The 16,407-nt window shown below is 50.0% G+C and overlaps 1 protein-coding gene across 7 annotated transcripts in view; it reads right to left on the bottom strand.

The window, feature by feature from the left end:
* The window catches only part of LOC118794126 (testis-expressed protein 2-like), a 46,015-nt gene that overhangs the window by 14,913 nt on the left and 14,695 nt on the right, over positions 1–16,407 (bottom strand). For all 7 annotated transcript variants that reach the window (XM_036552291.1, XM_036552290.1, XM_036552295.1 and 4 more), the window contains 3 exons: positions 3,583–5,098; positions 1,231–1,431; positions 4–361 (listed from right to left, as the gene is read on the bottom strand). In XM_036552291.1, coding sequence (XP_036408184.1) covers positions 4–361; positions 1,231–1,431; positions 3,583–5,079 — 2,056 coding nt within the window. In that variant the 5' untranslated portion in view covers positions 5,080–5,098. The remainder of the gene's footprint in view (positions 1–3; positions 362–1,230; positions 1,432–3,582; positions 5,099–16,407) is intronic.

Here is a 16,407-nt window from a genome sequence, read left to right as displayed (position 1 = left end):
CACCACTCCTACTTCCTGGGAGGCTGGAGGGCTTCCTGTTCTCTGATTTGAGTTTCGATGCCAGTGAGATTCTCCGGAACCACTCCTCCTTCTCTCGCCCCGTCCGTCCGAACAGGAACAGTATTTGCTCCCGGGACGCTGGACCCCGCCCCTGCTCAGGCATCCCACAGGATCTCCTGGGCTCCTCGGCTCCCCCGAGCGCCTCCCCTCTCTCTCCTGCCCCCACCTTGTCGTCCTCGGCCCCACCCTTGCCGGGCTGCGTCTTGGACATGAAGTCGTCCTGCCTGCCCAGCTCGATACGGATGGGATACTTCTTGTTCCACACTCTCTTCCTGGCCAGGCTCTGGGGCACCAATGAGATCTGAGGAAGGGAGCAACACAACCAATCATGTGTCTTTCATTCATACGGCAGACTGACCTCTCAGAGTTCACAGGTGAAACCTGAATAACACATTGGATTAGGGATGATCTGTGCATGGTTTCTGGTATAGGGTCTGAGGACTCTGAGGTTCAAGCCAGGGATGCCACCACCCTCAGAGCCTTTTAAAGTGAAAAGGGTGTGTTTGCACAATGCACAACCCAAAGGTTGCTGGTTCAATTCCCAGGTGGGCCATGGCAGTTGTGAGTAAGGTGTTTTATCTGACTTGCCTCTGTACATATATGTATATAAAGAGATAACATGTAAAAATTAGAAGACACACAACTTGATCTGTATGAGAGCATCTGCTAAGCAAAAAAAAAAATTGTAGCGAAGTGCTGCAGTTCAGAAGGACCCTTCATACTACCCCTTGTACAGAGCTAAGAAATACTGTTCCCTTTGCTCTGGTGACAAACAGACAAGCCATACATGGGGCATGCTTATTTGAAGTGAGGGGTGTGTTGCTGGCAGCGTGATGTGTTTCTATAGCAACATATAACACATAATGCCTGAAATTCACACAAGGAGCATGACAACACAATAGAGCTCCAAAATCAGAAAAAAATTTACCCAGGGAGGTGCTTCATGTCATTTTCTTGTGGTTATTTAAATGTCACACAAGTGGTTATGCAAATGGAGAGGCTAGAAAATGCACAGATTCAGATAAACACAGCACATCTATTTATTTGAGTGTAAAAAAAGCTGCTGTGCATATTCTCACCTTGTAGCGGGCGCAAGAGAGACCGACCAACTAGGCTTTAAAGGTGTTCGCCGCCCGCAGCAGACGAACAGAGGGGACTGGCGAGACCCACCTTGCTGTCGGTCAGGTCGTAGATCTTCTGGCTGACGTAGGTGACGTCGGGCTTGGGCTCGTTGAAGGAGGCCCGCCGGGCGATGTTGCGGTTGGGCCTGGACAGCCGCAGGGTGGAGCCCTCCAGGCGCACGAAGACAGAGTGCGTCAGGGTGGCATGGTACGTCTCCGGGTCGTAGTTGCAGATCTCGTTCATCCAGCCCTGGGGGACGTTGAGGACGAGGCTAACTGGTTAGCACCACGCGGCTAAGTTTGTGGGTTTAGTGCTGTATTAATTGGGACTGACGTAAAGTCCCGAGTGGCTGAACCCTACAGCTCAGCTGAAAAAATGGTCGGGTCATTTTCCCAGGTCATAGGTCCCTCCCTCTCCACCTCATCTGACGTGTAGTGACTATTTTTGCGTAAAATGGCCCCCCTGCATCACCCAGGCGGGTGTTACATACCATTGGTGGCTGAAGTGTGTCACCCTCCCTTTAACTGTAATCACTGGAAGGTGCAACATAAACACAATCCATTCTTCTTCTTCTTCGTGGTAGTAGTAATAGTAATAGTGGTAGTCGTAGTAGTAATAGGCATGAAGTGTAGATTTGAGTGGAGTGGCAGTAGTGTACTATCATATGGGGCTTCCAACCCAAAAGTCTGCTGATTCTGTTTCCCGGTGGGGCACTGCTGTTGTACTCTTGGGCAAAATACATAACCCAAATTGGCTCAGTAAACATCCAGCTGTGTAAGCTGACAACATGTAAAAACTGTACACTATGCAAGTCACACTGGGTCGGGCTAATGTTGATCCCATTCTCTCCCTCTTGGTTTAGCTTCCTTTACCCTCGTATAAAAGGCCAGTCCATTAGCACCGCACCCCACACAATGCGAGCACTCCACAGCTATCTGACGAGGTTAAGGAACAGGCTGTTGTTAAGAAAAACACATTAAACACATTTTCAGGCCCATTTTAACAGCCTGCAATCTCCTTGGCATGTCACGGTTTGATTCCAGACCTGGCAGCCAAAAGTCAGCTAGGGAGCGGGATTCACACTCAGCCAGAGCGTTAGCGCTGAGGAACGCCATTGTCTGCTGTGCAGGGAGGGATCTGGTGAGCCGTTTGCAGAGACCTTCCTCAGGGACCCAGAGTGCAGCACACCTGGCCTGGACAGGTGAGGGAATGACGCAAACACTTCCCAGCATGCTCTCTGTACACATCTGGGCCTGATCACGTTGGGGCAGGAACTCTCCGGGATGTGAAAGATAAGGCCTAGCGTTAATGTCCGAACGCTACTCTGCTGCTAACAACCCATAAGCAGGACAGGCTAACTGCACTAATTACAGCTTTAGAGCCATAAAAATTAATAAATCAAAGTTGCTTGCAGAAGGCATGTAATATCAAAAGAAGCTCCTATTACAAGAGGAGCTCTGATTCCAACTGGGAAGATGAATATCTCTGACTGACCAGCTTTCAGACACCCTTCAACAAATGGTGACCTGCTCATTCCCTGAGGCATCCAGAGAAAACACAGCCTTAATATGCAACTGCCAAAACTCAAGTCACAGAAACAGCAGGCTGTATGTCCACTTCATCCCTGGCACGAGGTACGTCTCAAGGCCCAGAGTATGCCACAAGAGACAGGCAACTGAGTGCCACACCCCCTCCACCTCCCCCTTCCTCAGAAGGACTTAAAAACCAGTACAGAGAACGCTGTGATTTCTGACCGGCCAATCAGAAACAGATTCCCTGTTGCGCTCACTTGGAGTCTTCTCTCCATAAAGCAACGGCCACTTACTCTAATAGTTATTATTAGGTCCAATCACAGGCCTCCTTCTGTGAGAGCAGCCTTTCACGACAACAGTGCCATTTTCACTCACAGTCTGACTATCTTTCAAGCACGAGGTGAACACATGGACAGCACATTTTTCTAGAGTAACCTTTCAGCTTGTAATCAAACAAGCTGCATGCACAGATAAACACCAGACACATGTTTGATAATATGATATTTCATTATGCGCACATGAGGATCCTGGCTGCAGTGAGTGTTGTGCTAATGGAGCCTAAGACTTGAATAATCACTGAGCGAAGTGCAATGTACTGCAACATATGTGACTACAGAGGGGCTTCCTCTGTGACTCAGGCTCTGCCTGAGCCGATCTGCTGCGTTACGCTTTGCTGTGCGGTGACAGTGCGCTGACAAGGAAAGGCACGTATGCCTCAGCTTCCTGACCAGATCGCCCTGGAAACGCTGTGTAACATCCTATTATATCAGATAACCTGCTATGGGCGGACTGCCAAAATCACCCTCCGCCGCAGACAGAGCCCGAAGCTTTCGCTGTGTGTTAAGATGGAGAATACGGCACGACCCACCTTGAAGATGCCCGGCTCCTGAATGTCCAGGTGTGCCACGTTCCACAGCTCCGCCTTGCCTCTGCCCCGCGCCGAGCCACGCCTGGGCGCGGCCAACCACACGAAGAGCATGGCCAGCATGAAGCCGGCGGCCACGCCCATCAGGACCGCACTGACGTAGGCGGGGAGGGGCAGGACGAAACAGCCATAGAGCAGAGTGGTCAGGACGAAAAGTGTCCAATGGGGGACGCTGGGCGTCTCCTCCTCTATCTCCTCCTCCATCTCCATGCCGCTCTCCTCCTGTGGCAAGCGAGGCCGGCGGGCCACAGCTCCGCGCCCATCTCCGTCCCCGTCCTCGCGGACGTCGAAGTCCTCGCTGTGGAGCTCGTAGAACTCTTCGTCCTCCTGCCTGGCCAGCGCCAACATGGAGCACCTCTCCAGCGCCAGCGGGGGCGACCGGGCACTCCGCGGTGACCCGGGGCTCCAGGGCGACCCGGCCTTCGAGGCGGAGCCACCCGGTGAGCCCTCGCCCTCGCCCTCCGAGCAGTCCTCCTCCTCCTTGATGCTGTAGTTGTTGTTGCTCTCCAGGTGGCCGTTGAGGCCGGCTAGGCTGGTGAGCTCGGATGCGCTGGAAGACAGGGCCTTGGGCCGGTGGGCGGGGCCGCCGGAAGCCCCGCCCTCATCGCCTATGAACTTGCTGAGCAGCTGCAGGGGCTCGTACATGACCTCCGAGAGCCTTCTCCTGGTGTCCTCCAGCCGCGCCTCCACCTCCTGCACCTTGAAGAAGGAGCGCCCGTCCGGGGAGGTGAGCGGCGAGGAGGGCGCGGTCTTGGAGTCGCCGGCGACGGTGGCGGCGGCCGTCGCGGTGATGCGGGGCTGGGCGAACTGCTTGAAGAGCTGCAGGTTGAGGCGGGAGTGGTCGGTGCCGCGGTGCGGGGCAGGCTCCGGGTCCTGCCGGGAGGCATCGGTGGACAGCGACTTCACCAGCGTCCGCATCAGGTGGCGGTGCCGCATGGTGGGGGGCGCAGGCATGCCCTCCCGGGGCTCCACCTCCACCGAGAGGGACTTCACCAGGCTCATGAAGGGCTTCGAGGGCGGGGTCCTGGAGGGGGAGGAGCTGGAGGAGGCAGGGTGGGAGGAAGAGGAAGGGGCGGGGCTGGGGGCATGAGAAGCAGCCTGATGAAGGCTTGGCACTGGCGTCGGGATGCTAGAGGATTCCGAAAGCTCCACTGCCACGGACACAGAGTCTAGGCCCCGTCCCTCGAACAGGTCCTCGCTGGCCTCCTCAGCGGTCACCACGCTCTGGTCTTCAAACTCCGCCTCTGCCCCCTGCAGCGAGGTGGCAGCGACGGCATACAGCTCCTCTTCCTCCTCCTCTTCCTCCTTCCCCAGGGCGGAGAAGTGGACGGTAACCGTCTCCCGCGACTGTGAGCGCTGGACCTGCAGCCTGGGCGCAGCGGCTGGCCGCGGGGACGAGGGACCCGGAGCGCGTGCATGCCCTCCGCCCCGGCTGGTCATCGCAGTGATGCGTCACGCCCTGCACCAATCACAAACACACAGGCACTCAGCGTAACGTGATACTGCCTCACCGCTGCTGGTGACAAGCAGAAAACCACAGCCCCCAAAATACTCCTCCAAATTCCCTACCACTGCACAGCCCTGGATGACATCCCTCAGAGATCAGGTGAATTCACCACACAGACAGAAACAGCTGTGGGGAGCACACACCCCATAAATCACCTAAAGCATAAAAACTGTGCCCATTTCACTGCAGGTGGCAGGCACCGTGGTGGGGGGGGCTCTGCAGCAACGTCATACAGGCGTGGAAGTCTCAGTGATGCACATCGATTAAGAATCATTTCCCTGCAATGAGTTTGACAACTCCATTCCACACAGCCAAGGCAGTTCTGTTTTTCTGCAGCTGCAAAACAGTGATTTACGTCAGTTTTTTACCTCTAGAGCCAACAAGGCAAGGAAATGATTTAAGCTATTAAAGACCTTCCCGAAGGAAACCCAGCCCAAAACCACACAGGTTATCGCCAAATAGAGTGCAGCCATCTGAGGCTCTCTCTATACAAGGTTCTGTAAACCTATACCGCCACAGAAAACATTCAGTCAGAGCTGCCTCAGCACAGACTACCCACTAATGACTGTTTTTTTTTGCCATAAAATAAGATATATTAATAAAAGCTTACTGAAGCTGTGTGGATTGCTGTCATTTTAATAACAATTCTGTGCAATGAAATGTTGTGCAACATCATGCAATTTACTGTACGCTGCACTTATTAAGTATGTCACATCTAGGGACTAGGTTGATGTTTACCTTTTATGTGCTTGGCACGCACAGTTATCCAGACTGACATATTACACATTACCCGCACATAAGAAATGCAGGAACCTTAAAGGTAGGAGCACCACTGCCCCATCGCTTCTGCCAGGGTGGCATCTGCCTTCACTATGGCAGTAAGCCACCCCATATACATATGCATAGGCACAGCAGGATGTAATCCAGCCATTGCGAACATGTGGGTTTGCACTTACACAGAGAAAACAAAAAAAAAAAAAACTCACTGGCTGTGGAGGTTCAGCTGTGAACCTTAAAAAACTCACCAAGAAGAAGAAAAAGCGGAAGAAGAAGAACAAAAAGGAGAAGAAGGAGAGATCATTCTGGAATAAACAAAGAAGAGGTTCTGAAGTGTGTGAATAAGAGAAGGAGAGGAGGGAGGCGGATGAGGAAGGGCAGACAGACCAGTGGTGGGGAGAGCGACGCTAGCAGGAAATGACAAAAAAGGTCAGAAAATGTACCTAACTTCCTGTTTTCCGTGGTTCTTCAATCAAACTACCTCATGTAGAAGGACACACTGCACCTTGCATACTAGCTCAGCTTACGATTCTCACTGCAGCAATGACTGCAATGTAAGCTCTATCACTACAGCTACAGATGACATAAAATTCCCCTATTTCCACCTGAAGGGGGGGGGGGGTCGTGTAACTCTGGCACCTACAGAAGCTCATGACGGCTCCCAAACGATCTCCAAAAAGTGACACTGGCTGACGCTGAACTGGATTTCAACAGTGACAGTGACCCATTATGGTACTGCAGACCTGGCGAGGCGGATAAAAAAGTCATTAATCAAACAAATCGGGCCAATTTAATCAGAGAAAGCGCAAAGGACCAAGGGGGAGGGGGGCTTAGGGAGAGCATGGGACAGAGGGAGGCGTCTGACCCTCACATGAAAAACAGACAGAGGCGAGGAGAGAGAGGGTCAGGAGAGGAGAGAGAAAGGTAGAGAGAGAGAGATAAGAGAGAGGAGAGGAGACTTCTTACTTTTTGTCTCCTTTATTTGACAGTGAAAAAGGATCCCCATACGCATACATACTCCTCTGAATTAAATATAACACAGAAAGAGAAAAACATTAGAAGAAAAGAAAAAAACAAAAACCAGCATTAACAACCAAGAAATCATAACAAGTAAACAACAACCAATACAATCCGCAGGAGAATTTCTGTTTTTGGGTAGTTTACATTACAAAGAGAAAAAATAATAATGTAGTCAGCAGAGAGGAGAGAGGAGGAGGGGCTATGGCCAGCAGGCAGGCAGCAGGCCTTTGTAAGGAGTCTAGGGCACACTGACATGGCATATCACTCGGTGGGATTAGCCAGAGGAGTGCTACAATAAAGGAAGTCTCCTGAATGGGCTACGCTAAACTGCCAATGTACCAGCAGAGCTGCCATGGGGAACAGACTGGGCTGCAAGTCAAAACTCATGCTGACCGCACTACCTGCATCAAACAGACACAGTCACCTGGTCATCAGCACACCCTGGAACTAGCACCATTCCAACGGCTCATTAGGGCATTCCAATTGTGGTCATTTCATCGACCCCCTTACACATTACACATTTACATTTACATTTATTCATTTAGCAGACGCTTTTATCCAAAGCAATGTACAAAAGTGTATACAGTAAGTATAGCAACAGTACGGGGACAGGATGTGTACAGTTCCACAATGAGACCGTAGTTCTCTGTCTGAGGACGCAGTACTAGCTAATTTATACAACTACAACTACTTATACAACTACAAAAAGCACACAGCAATTTTTAACAGCACTGATCCAAATGAGGAGCTGAGACAGACAGGAGTTGGCAAGTATCTGGTCGGGGGGGGGGGGGGGGGGGGTGGTGTTAGGTCAGTCCAGATAGTCTGAAGAGATGTGTCTTCAGACCATGTCTGAATGATTGGAGTGATGGAGCTGTCCAAAGGAGACATCAAGGAAATCCAAAAGGAACAGGCTGCTGATTACTAGCCTGTATAACCGATGCCTTCACAAGGCACGATAAGCCTGGCGTAGAAATCTACTGTTAGGTTACTCTGGGAGAACTTTTTTAATTAATATCAAGCTGGAGAGTAAAAATAACTTATGATGGACGGCAAGGAGGGGGGAACCTGGGTGGGAAGCTGCGCCCTGCTGCTGAAAGCTTGTTTGAGTGATGCTCATCTCTGCTTCAGGAACATCCCGAGACCTGAAAATGCAAGTAATGAACACACACACACACACACACACACACACACACACACACACACACACACACACACACACACACGACTTCATAGGTCTTATTATCACCCTGTTACCACGCGGCGCCCTGACGACTTCACCACCTGTTCAGTGTCAGGATCGACGGTTTCGACTTACACCACAATCTGCGATCTGCTCTCCTCTACTCCCAACACGAGGCCTGATCTGGGGTCAGTCCGGACAGGATGCCCAGTGCAGCCAGGCAGTGAGATTCATTGCCCAAATCAACCCTGGTACAGCCCACAGGAGAGTGACTGTGATTTGAGGTGCGAGGACCCCCTGACATTGCCACAGTATGGACCGTCCTCAGAGCAGACCCTATCTCTCCCCAAAAACAAATACACACTGGCACAGAAGAACAGTAATATTCCACGCTGAACTCCAGTGGGGCATTGATTCTACCAGGCTGCTACTATTTCAACTAAAAAGTCTATTCCAAGCTTCTACAGCAGCAAGATGACTCCAGATATTTATCAACTGAGAAAGCTCTCAATATCCTCTGTCAGCACACACAAAAGCACTCCTCTGATAATTGTACATCATATGATTGGTGGTAAAAGAAAAACACCGTATCCTAGGTTTCACTGCACATCCAGTCAAGAACCTGATCCCCTTCATAAAGCAGGTCAGGCTTGATTTCTGGAGATTTTTTGCTCCTGATTTTATATCAAAACTGTGACTCCTTTTTTCTCGAAACAGCAGACTTTTCGGTCCAAGCCTCCATCTTCCGGGATTAGATAACGAGCCTCAGCAGCATTTCACCCCGGCCCCAATAATTAGCGATAATTAACCACCGCAAGCGGAGATGTCAAGCAATTAGCAAAAGAGGGGAGGGGGGGCATGTTAAGATTCCCATCTCTGTCTCATTAGATGAAAGACGCGGTTTTCAGGCGCAGAAGAGACACTGATAAGGCGATAGACTGCGTATTTCCCCAGGGGGATGAAATGAAATGAGAAGCGAAGGAAAAGCGTGATTACCACATGGCGCGTCTGCAAAGTGGAAAAGCCAGAGGACGTTGCGTGGGGCTTCCTTACTGTTCTTACGGAGAGACTATGAGTGTTTAGAGAGTTTCATCAACCCCAAGCACATGGAACTCTGAAATCTTCTCTTCCCACTTTTAATGTCCTGAGATACAGGTTTATCACATGCACATGAGCCATTTTAAACACTCTTGACGTTTCTTGTGAATCTGCATAAATATGGGGAAAAGCATCTGTGCCTGCAAAATGGGGTAGACAGGCAGGTATTCAGTGTCAGTGACAGGTAATTATGGTGGATGAGCCAAACCTATAATGAGTGAGGAGAAAGAATACAGATAAAGGATGAAATGATGGGACCTGTTTGAGATTCTAAAAACTGCTTCTCCCGAAACAGGTCTCTCCCAGCTACTTCACTGGCTGCTTCACTTAAGGAAACTGAATGAACCAGGACTTCCAGCCGCTTTGCTGCTTACTCAATGCCTAACGCCAGTTCCCCGGGCAAGAGGTCGGTCTTTGATGACATCACTTTCACCGACACTGGATGGGCATAATCAATGTGTCCGTGTGTCCAACGTGTTACGGACCAAAACAACTGACCTGCCGAGCAACTCTTCAGTAGAGAGCGCAGCTCTGAGATGGCAGCCAAAAGTGACTCATGTCTCAGGGTGTGAAAGGTGGGCAAGAGGCGAGGCCCGCTCCTCTGAGAGAGAGAGAGCATCTAACGGAACAGCCAGCTGTCACTAACAGAGCCAGAGGACCCGGAGGGACTGAACGCGCCGCTCTTTAAATGGACACCTCTGTTCGAGTCGAAACGCTGAGAGCGCTCCTTAGGGCCGGAGAACTCGGTCTCTGAGTTCTGGGGAAGGGGATGCCTAATCAAGTGCTATTTGCCACATAAACCCGCTCTCACGGTCACTGGGGGCTCTGGAGGTGTTGCGGGTGAGACGAGCCAGAGGCTGTGGTGTGAAAAGGGTTTACACGGAGACAGGATTGGGGGTAGCAATGGAGGCACAGGGGAGAAAGGGAACAAGAAGGTGAGTCCCTTTTGAGAGGGAAAGAGATAGAGAGAGAGAGAGAGAGAGAGAGGAGGGGGGGGGGGGGGAGAATGACGCAGGTGCGCAGAAGGGCAGGTAAACAGCTCCCAGAGGGCCACTCCTCCGTCACCGCTTCCTTACGGGGATGGATCTGTGCCCGGTTCTATTTTTTCGGCACCAGGTGAGCAAGGCCTGTTCCTGTCCATTTTTAGGAACAGCGTAGAACTGCTCAGTCAGACCTCCCACAGACCCACTACAGGCACTTCCACAGACGGGGGGATTCTCACTAATCTCGCTGACTCACAGTATCTTATGTTCAGAAATTCACACAAACAGGAAATCCACAAATACAGTACTGCACTGATACCAGAGGGGATTTGCTCCTGACAGAAAAACAACATATGTCAGACAGCAGTCATTTATATCTGTATATCTATGTAATAATCCAATGGACATGTCATTAATATGTGCCTAGTTGTGTAATAATACAACAAGTGATTAATATGTATATGTGCTAATGAGCTAGGAAGGGCTATTTGCCTCACTTGAGTGCACACAGTCTTGGATCGCTATTTGGTGAGCAGTGAAGGTCTCCTGCAGACACACAGCACTAAGCACACAGAGCAACCATCTACCCCCCTTCACCAGGGAACACTCCACATCTCCACTCTTTACAGAGTTTATTATAAACAGAAACTGCCATTGCTTATGAACTTGCATGAAGAAAGGGATTTTAAGAAATAGTAATTACTGTTTCATGCTTTACAATACACAGGCGTTAATAACTATAAGAATACAGAAAATGAGATGACCGTACCTACATAAAGTAGCATTCAGAGTGCTTCATGGTCAATTAAACAATATCAGTTATGAGGTATAGCTCTTTCGCTACAAGGAGCTGTGACTTCTTCATGGATCCAGCACTCAGCTCCTCTTTGTTCTGAGAGAGGTGGGCTACGCTGGGTCTTTAGTCTGCCCCCACTCACTTACGCTGGACTCACATTCAGCAACATGACAGGCTGAGAGGAGGCCTCCAAGCCACGCCCCTCTGTGCTGCCTTTCACTCATTTCCCCAACAGAGGCACTCTGGGCCTTCCACGAAGACACCGAACATCAGAGACCGCTCCATCCACTTCCTCTTAGACGCCCAGTAACATTTATTTTGCTGTCAGGGCTTTCCACATTTATGGGTCAGAGGTTTTTATTGGTCTTCGCCATGAAGCAGCTTGGTTATACTGGCTTTCTAGTGCAATACAGGAGCCTCAGGGCTCTTTCTTCCCGTCACCACAGACAGACCTAGAGGCTGCGTGGCTTTTCTGACCTGTAAGATCAATGCCTACCATGGAGCAATTACCATTGCCCATCAAAGCTACTCCATTCTAGCATTATAACATGCTATTGAGTTCTGGTACCATCAAACATTGTGGAACTACAGCAACGACAGCCCAACAGAAAACTGCAGCCATTCCGCTATGTGTAGGAGAACCTTCAGCTTTAAACTGTCACTTGAATGTGTAAGGATTGCAGTTCTCCATTTCCAACCATGTAAATAACTGAGCTCATTGCTCAGTTTCATTCCATACAGGTGAATTGTTTGTCAAGTGATAATTGTCTTTGTCTCTGTGAGCCAGCCCATAGGTTAATGAGCCACACCTGCCTAATCAAAGGCCTATTTAAAACAGGGGTGTGGCTGGAAACCAAGGAGGCTCATTTTGTTTCTGCTGACTGTTTGCACAGGCTGGTTTCTTTGTTTGCCTGTTTGTAGAATTTCTGTCATTTTTAAAATTGTTGGCTTTTTTTTTTTTTTTAAGAATGTTTTCTCTTCTCTTCTGGTGGTTTTTGTGAGAGGTGTTGGCCAGCTTCTCCACACACTAGAGAAATACTACTGGATCCTTGCAAAAGAACAAGGTTTTGATTTCTTATGCCCGCTGTCAAATCATTGTTATTCAAAACTGAAATGAAATATGAATGCTGGCATACCTGTGAATGCGATCTGCGGTGATACATACGTTTTGTAAATTACGTTTGTATTCAGCTGCTTCTTTTACCGAGAGTCTTGATAAGTCAGACAGGCTGCTGGGTGACACATGGTGGCCATTTCCAGCTGGCGTCTGATATGCCCCAGGCTTTCATCTGACATGCATGCACTATTGGGATTGAAACCCTGAGCTATCAAGAGGGGAGCACATCAATACCAGAGGCAGCGTGATCTCAAAAGCATACTCCATTAAAACCAATGCAACGTCACCACTCTACAAAATGAAGCATCAAAAGGAGTTGTTCCGTAAAAAACCAGCAGATTTCCACTCCAAACAGAGAAGCAATGATCTGTAAGATTGCACTGAGTCACTGCCCCCTTGGAGACGGACGAGGAGAAATAACAGGCTATGAGAGCATTTGAGAAGCCAGATCAAACTGGTTCACTCACTTTGAGAGGCAGAACCAACTGTGGCTGAGGCTGTCTCCAGAATCAGAGATGCAGTTGCCATGCCAACAGAAGAACCGTATCCCCCTCGTATCCTCCACGAACCTGACTTTGTTTGCTAACGACTATTCCAGCTAGCAGTGTTACGAAGTTCACTTTGAATGTGGACATTTAGTCCTTATGTACATTTACATTTTGTCACTTACTCGACGCTCTTATCCAGAGCAACGTACAGGATGAGCAGCTACATTTAACAATACATTTACATAGTTGACATCAAGCAGATGCTCTTCTCAATAGCGGTGTGCAAGATGAGTAGCTACACTTGATAGCACATTTACACTGTTGACATCAAGCAGACGTTCTTATCCTGAGTGACTCCAGAAGTCAAGCACAAAGAGCATCCAGCAAAAGGACACAAAACATTATACAAACACACGTACGGCAGTGATCACGACTTTAACGTGACGGTAGGCAGAAGTGCAGCACAGTGGTAAGGAGGAGGACTCTTAACCAAAAGGTTGCTAGTTCGATCCTGTTTGGGCGAGGTACTTAACCTAGAATTGCCTCAGTAAATATCCAGCTGTATAAATGCGTAACATGTAAGAACTGTAACCTATGTAAGTTGCTGTGACAGAGCGTCTGCTTAATGCCAGTAATGTAATGTAATGATGGTGGATGGCAGGACAGCAGTGCTGCCCCCTGCAGGTCTGGAGTCCTGACAGAACACCGGGGCACTGTGTTCATTAATGGTCTCGCTTCCTTAGGACTGCGGGAGGTTGCGTCAATCCGGCCGGCTGCCCAGGCGGCTCTGGTTTCGCGGGGCTGGGATTACAGCTAATCCTGCCACACTCGATGGGGCTGGGCCCAGGAAACACCAGTTCATTCAGCACTTTCAGACCTGACCACACACACATGCTCTGCTTTCAGAGTGTGCGCTGGAGATTTGTGTAAAACGCAAGCGCACACAGACACACGGACAAACACAGAGGAATGTTCACACATACACACAAGCACATACTGAAGCAGGCCTTAAAACCCCTACATAACCAGGGCAAACTAAATGCGCAGAGAAATAATCTTTCTAATTACTGGACTGAACCGATTAGAATATAGATTAGAGGAACAAGCTTCTGAGTCACAAACTGTACACACACACTGCATTGTGCTAATGGCACTGATTGACACACAGTGTACACACACACACACACACACACACACACACACACACAACACTACGATTATAGTACTGACACACACTGTACACACACACTACACTACACTACGATAATGGCATTGACTCACATCAGCAGGGATAAGTAAAAGGGGATTAGTGTACAGTGGGATGGTGTAAGGTATAAGAGCTTTAGCAGTCAGTCCGCTGCGGCTTTACAAAAACTTAGCAAACAGAGCTTAGCACTGAATGACGGAGGCTGGCGGGGGAGAAAGGGGGAGAGAGACATGGCAAGAACTGCCACAGAAAGAAGGAGAGACTCACAGAGTGAGAAACAATTGGGAGGGTGAGAGTATGACATCTGCAATTAGAGTCCCATTAATTTGTCATTCATCCCCTCAAAAGTCTTCACACGAGATCAAGCAAGTTGCTCAGAAAGCCCCACCGCCCTGCTCGTGCAAAGTCAGACATGAACACAGAGTGACACAGTGCCCTGGGGTTTCAATGAGCGGAGCTGAGCTAGGCCGGACAACACTCAATACCAAAAACAGTCAGCTTTCATCCCAGAACAACAGCTCACTGGCTCAAAAGCACTCACACCACTCAGCTTAGCAGGTACAAGAAATGGCCACCCTAAAGAAAGCATACTTCTCACCTAATTCTGGAATACCAACACATTCTTCTCCATCCCGGCCAATGTGATGGCAGAGTTTAGTGGTTATGCAAATCTAGCATATATCCAAAGCTTTTTTGGTCAAGGTGAGCCACCTTGGGAAAAAAAAAAACAAAAAACGAACTCTTGTCTCGGGGATGCTGGACGTGCCCTTTTAACTGCGATACTACCAGTCTGTCTTGTGGTACAACAGCTAGTACTTAAGTACTTTCAGATAGACCACTCAATGGTAAAGGTGCACCCTTTCATTCTGAAAATGGCTTCGTTCTGAAAAGGGTAGAAAGAACTATGTGAGCATGACAATAGGCCTACCCGCATTAAAATGTATAATGCGCGCATATCTCTTGACAAAGGAGCTGTTTGTAGGTTAATACCAAAGTTTTCCCCACGGTTTGCTGTGAGACTGCACACTCCAGGGCACGCCTCCATGATTTTAGGCCTTTGTGCGAGAGAAGAACGGGCGCCCCAGGAGACTGCCACCTCCACCTGCACGCTCACACGGCTTCTCCATGCACAGGTTCTGCGGAGAAGATGAATGGTGGGCCGAGACTCTTGCTCCGTCTGGGCGGCCCTGATAAGCCGGCGGCGCTCGAGACGGAACCGGCGGCTCAATGGCGGTCGGCGTGGCTTCGCCCCGTGGCCCAAACAGGAAGAAACGGCAACGCTGCGGATTAGCGCCTGACCGCCGAGCGGCTTGTGACACGGATTTCACCCGAAACTGGATTATGGGCTCAGCCCGTGGTTAATGATTACAGCCCAGCGCGGACGGGTGGCAAAGACAACCGACAGGAGCGATTCGACTGCGCTGTATCCCGGTGATGCCTGTCAGGCTGTCGTGCAGGGCTTGGAGGCACTGGCGCTGAACGGCCGCTCATCGCCCAGCGGGAGACCCTCTACAGACCACGGCCTCTGCCCTGTAAGGCACCTGTATGTCCCGGTCTGGCTCACTGGAGCTCCCCCCCCGGCCCATCCTCTGACTCAAACCCATTCCCCCTCCGCCTCTCCACAGCCACACCATCAGACAGGCCGGCAGAGTGTCTAGCCCGTTCCCTGTTACAGGGCGCCGGCTCTGGTTTCCGGGCGATTAGCGGCTCTGCCACACCGCGCTCACGCTGGCTGTGAACCTGCTCGTGCCAAAGCAAACAGGTGGTCACGTCGCCTTCGCGTTAAAGTAAAAGTGCTCCGGGCACGCATTCCAGCAGTCCGGCTGCATTTCCCTCCAACAATCGAGCCAGACAACGCCGCTATCAGCGCAGAGACGAACAAAACCGCGGCTCCGGCCATTCCCCAACGGGCAAGATTACGGCTGAAAAGAGGGATCCGGCTGGATTTGTCAGGGGGACAGGAGGTTAGTGAGGGGTCAGACAAGAAGGGTGGCGTATGCTGGCTGGCATACGGGGCAGCTCACAGTGAGCCGGGGTGGCACGGTGCCAGATGGCTGCTGGGGCCGGGACAAAAAGGAGAGAGAGAAAAAGGGAGGGGGGAAGGAAAGAAAGAAAAGGGGAAAGGGAGAAAGAAATGAGAGAGAGAAAGAGTGAGAGAGAGAGAGAGGAAGGGGGAAAGAAAGAGAAAGAGAGCTAACGAAGAGGGAAAGAGTGTGAGAGAAAGGGGAAGAGAGGGAAAAAAGAAAGGGGGGGAGAGGAAGAAAAGCTAAGAGAGAAGGAGAGCGAGAGAGGGAAAGAGTATTGGAGAGAGTGAAACAAGCTGCCACAAAAAGCTACCCAAACAAAATGGCTTTAATGATGGCTGCAACCTGGCAGGGGAAGGGAAAGAAGGCCTGTCCCAATTGCCCTTTGCCAGGGACAGATACTTTGCTACATTCTGTGAATGGTTTAATCAGTCTACCCACTGATCAGGCTCAGAAAAAAAACACATGAGCTTTTAGACAGAGCCCAATCCATCTCTGCTTTCCATAACTTTAGAGAGGGTGTGGGCTGAAGAAAACAAAGCTGTATCTTATCTTGTCTTAATTTGTC

This window comes from Megalops cyprinoides, chromosome 19 (genome assembly GCF_013368585.1).
Source record: "Megalops cyprinoides isolate fMegCyp1 chromosome 19, fMegCyp1.pri, whole genome shotgun sequence".
In the NCBI taxonomy this organism is placed as follows: domain Eukaryota; kingdom Metazoa; phylum Chordata; class Actinopteri; order Elopiformes; family Megalopidae; genus Megalops; species Megalops cyprinoides.
The sequence above is the reverse complement of the archived record's forward strand: the minus strand, read 5'-3'. Positions and strand labels throughout refer to the sequence as shown.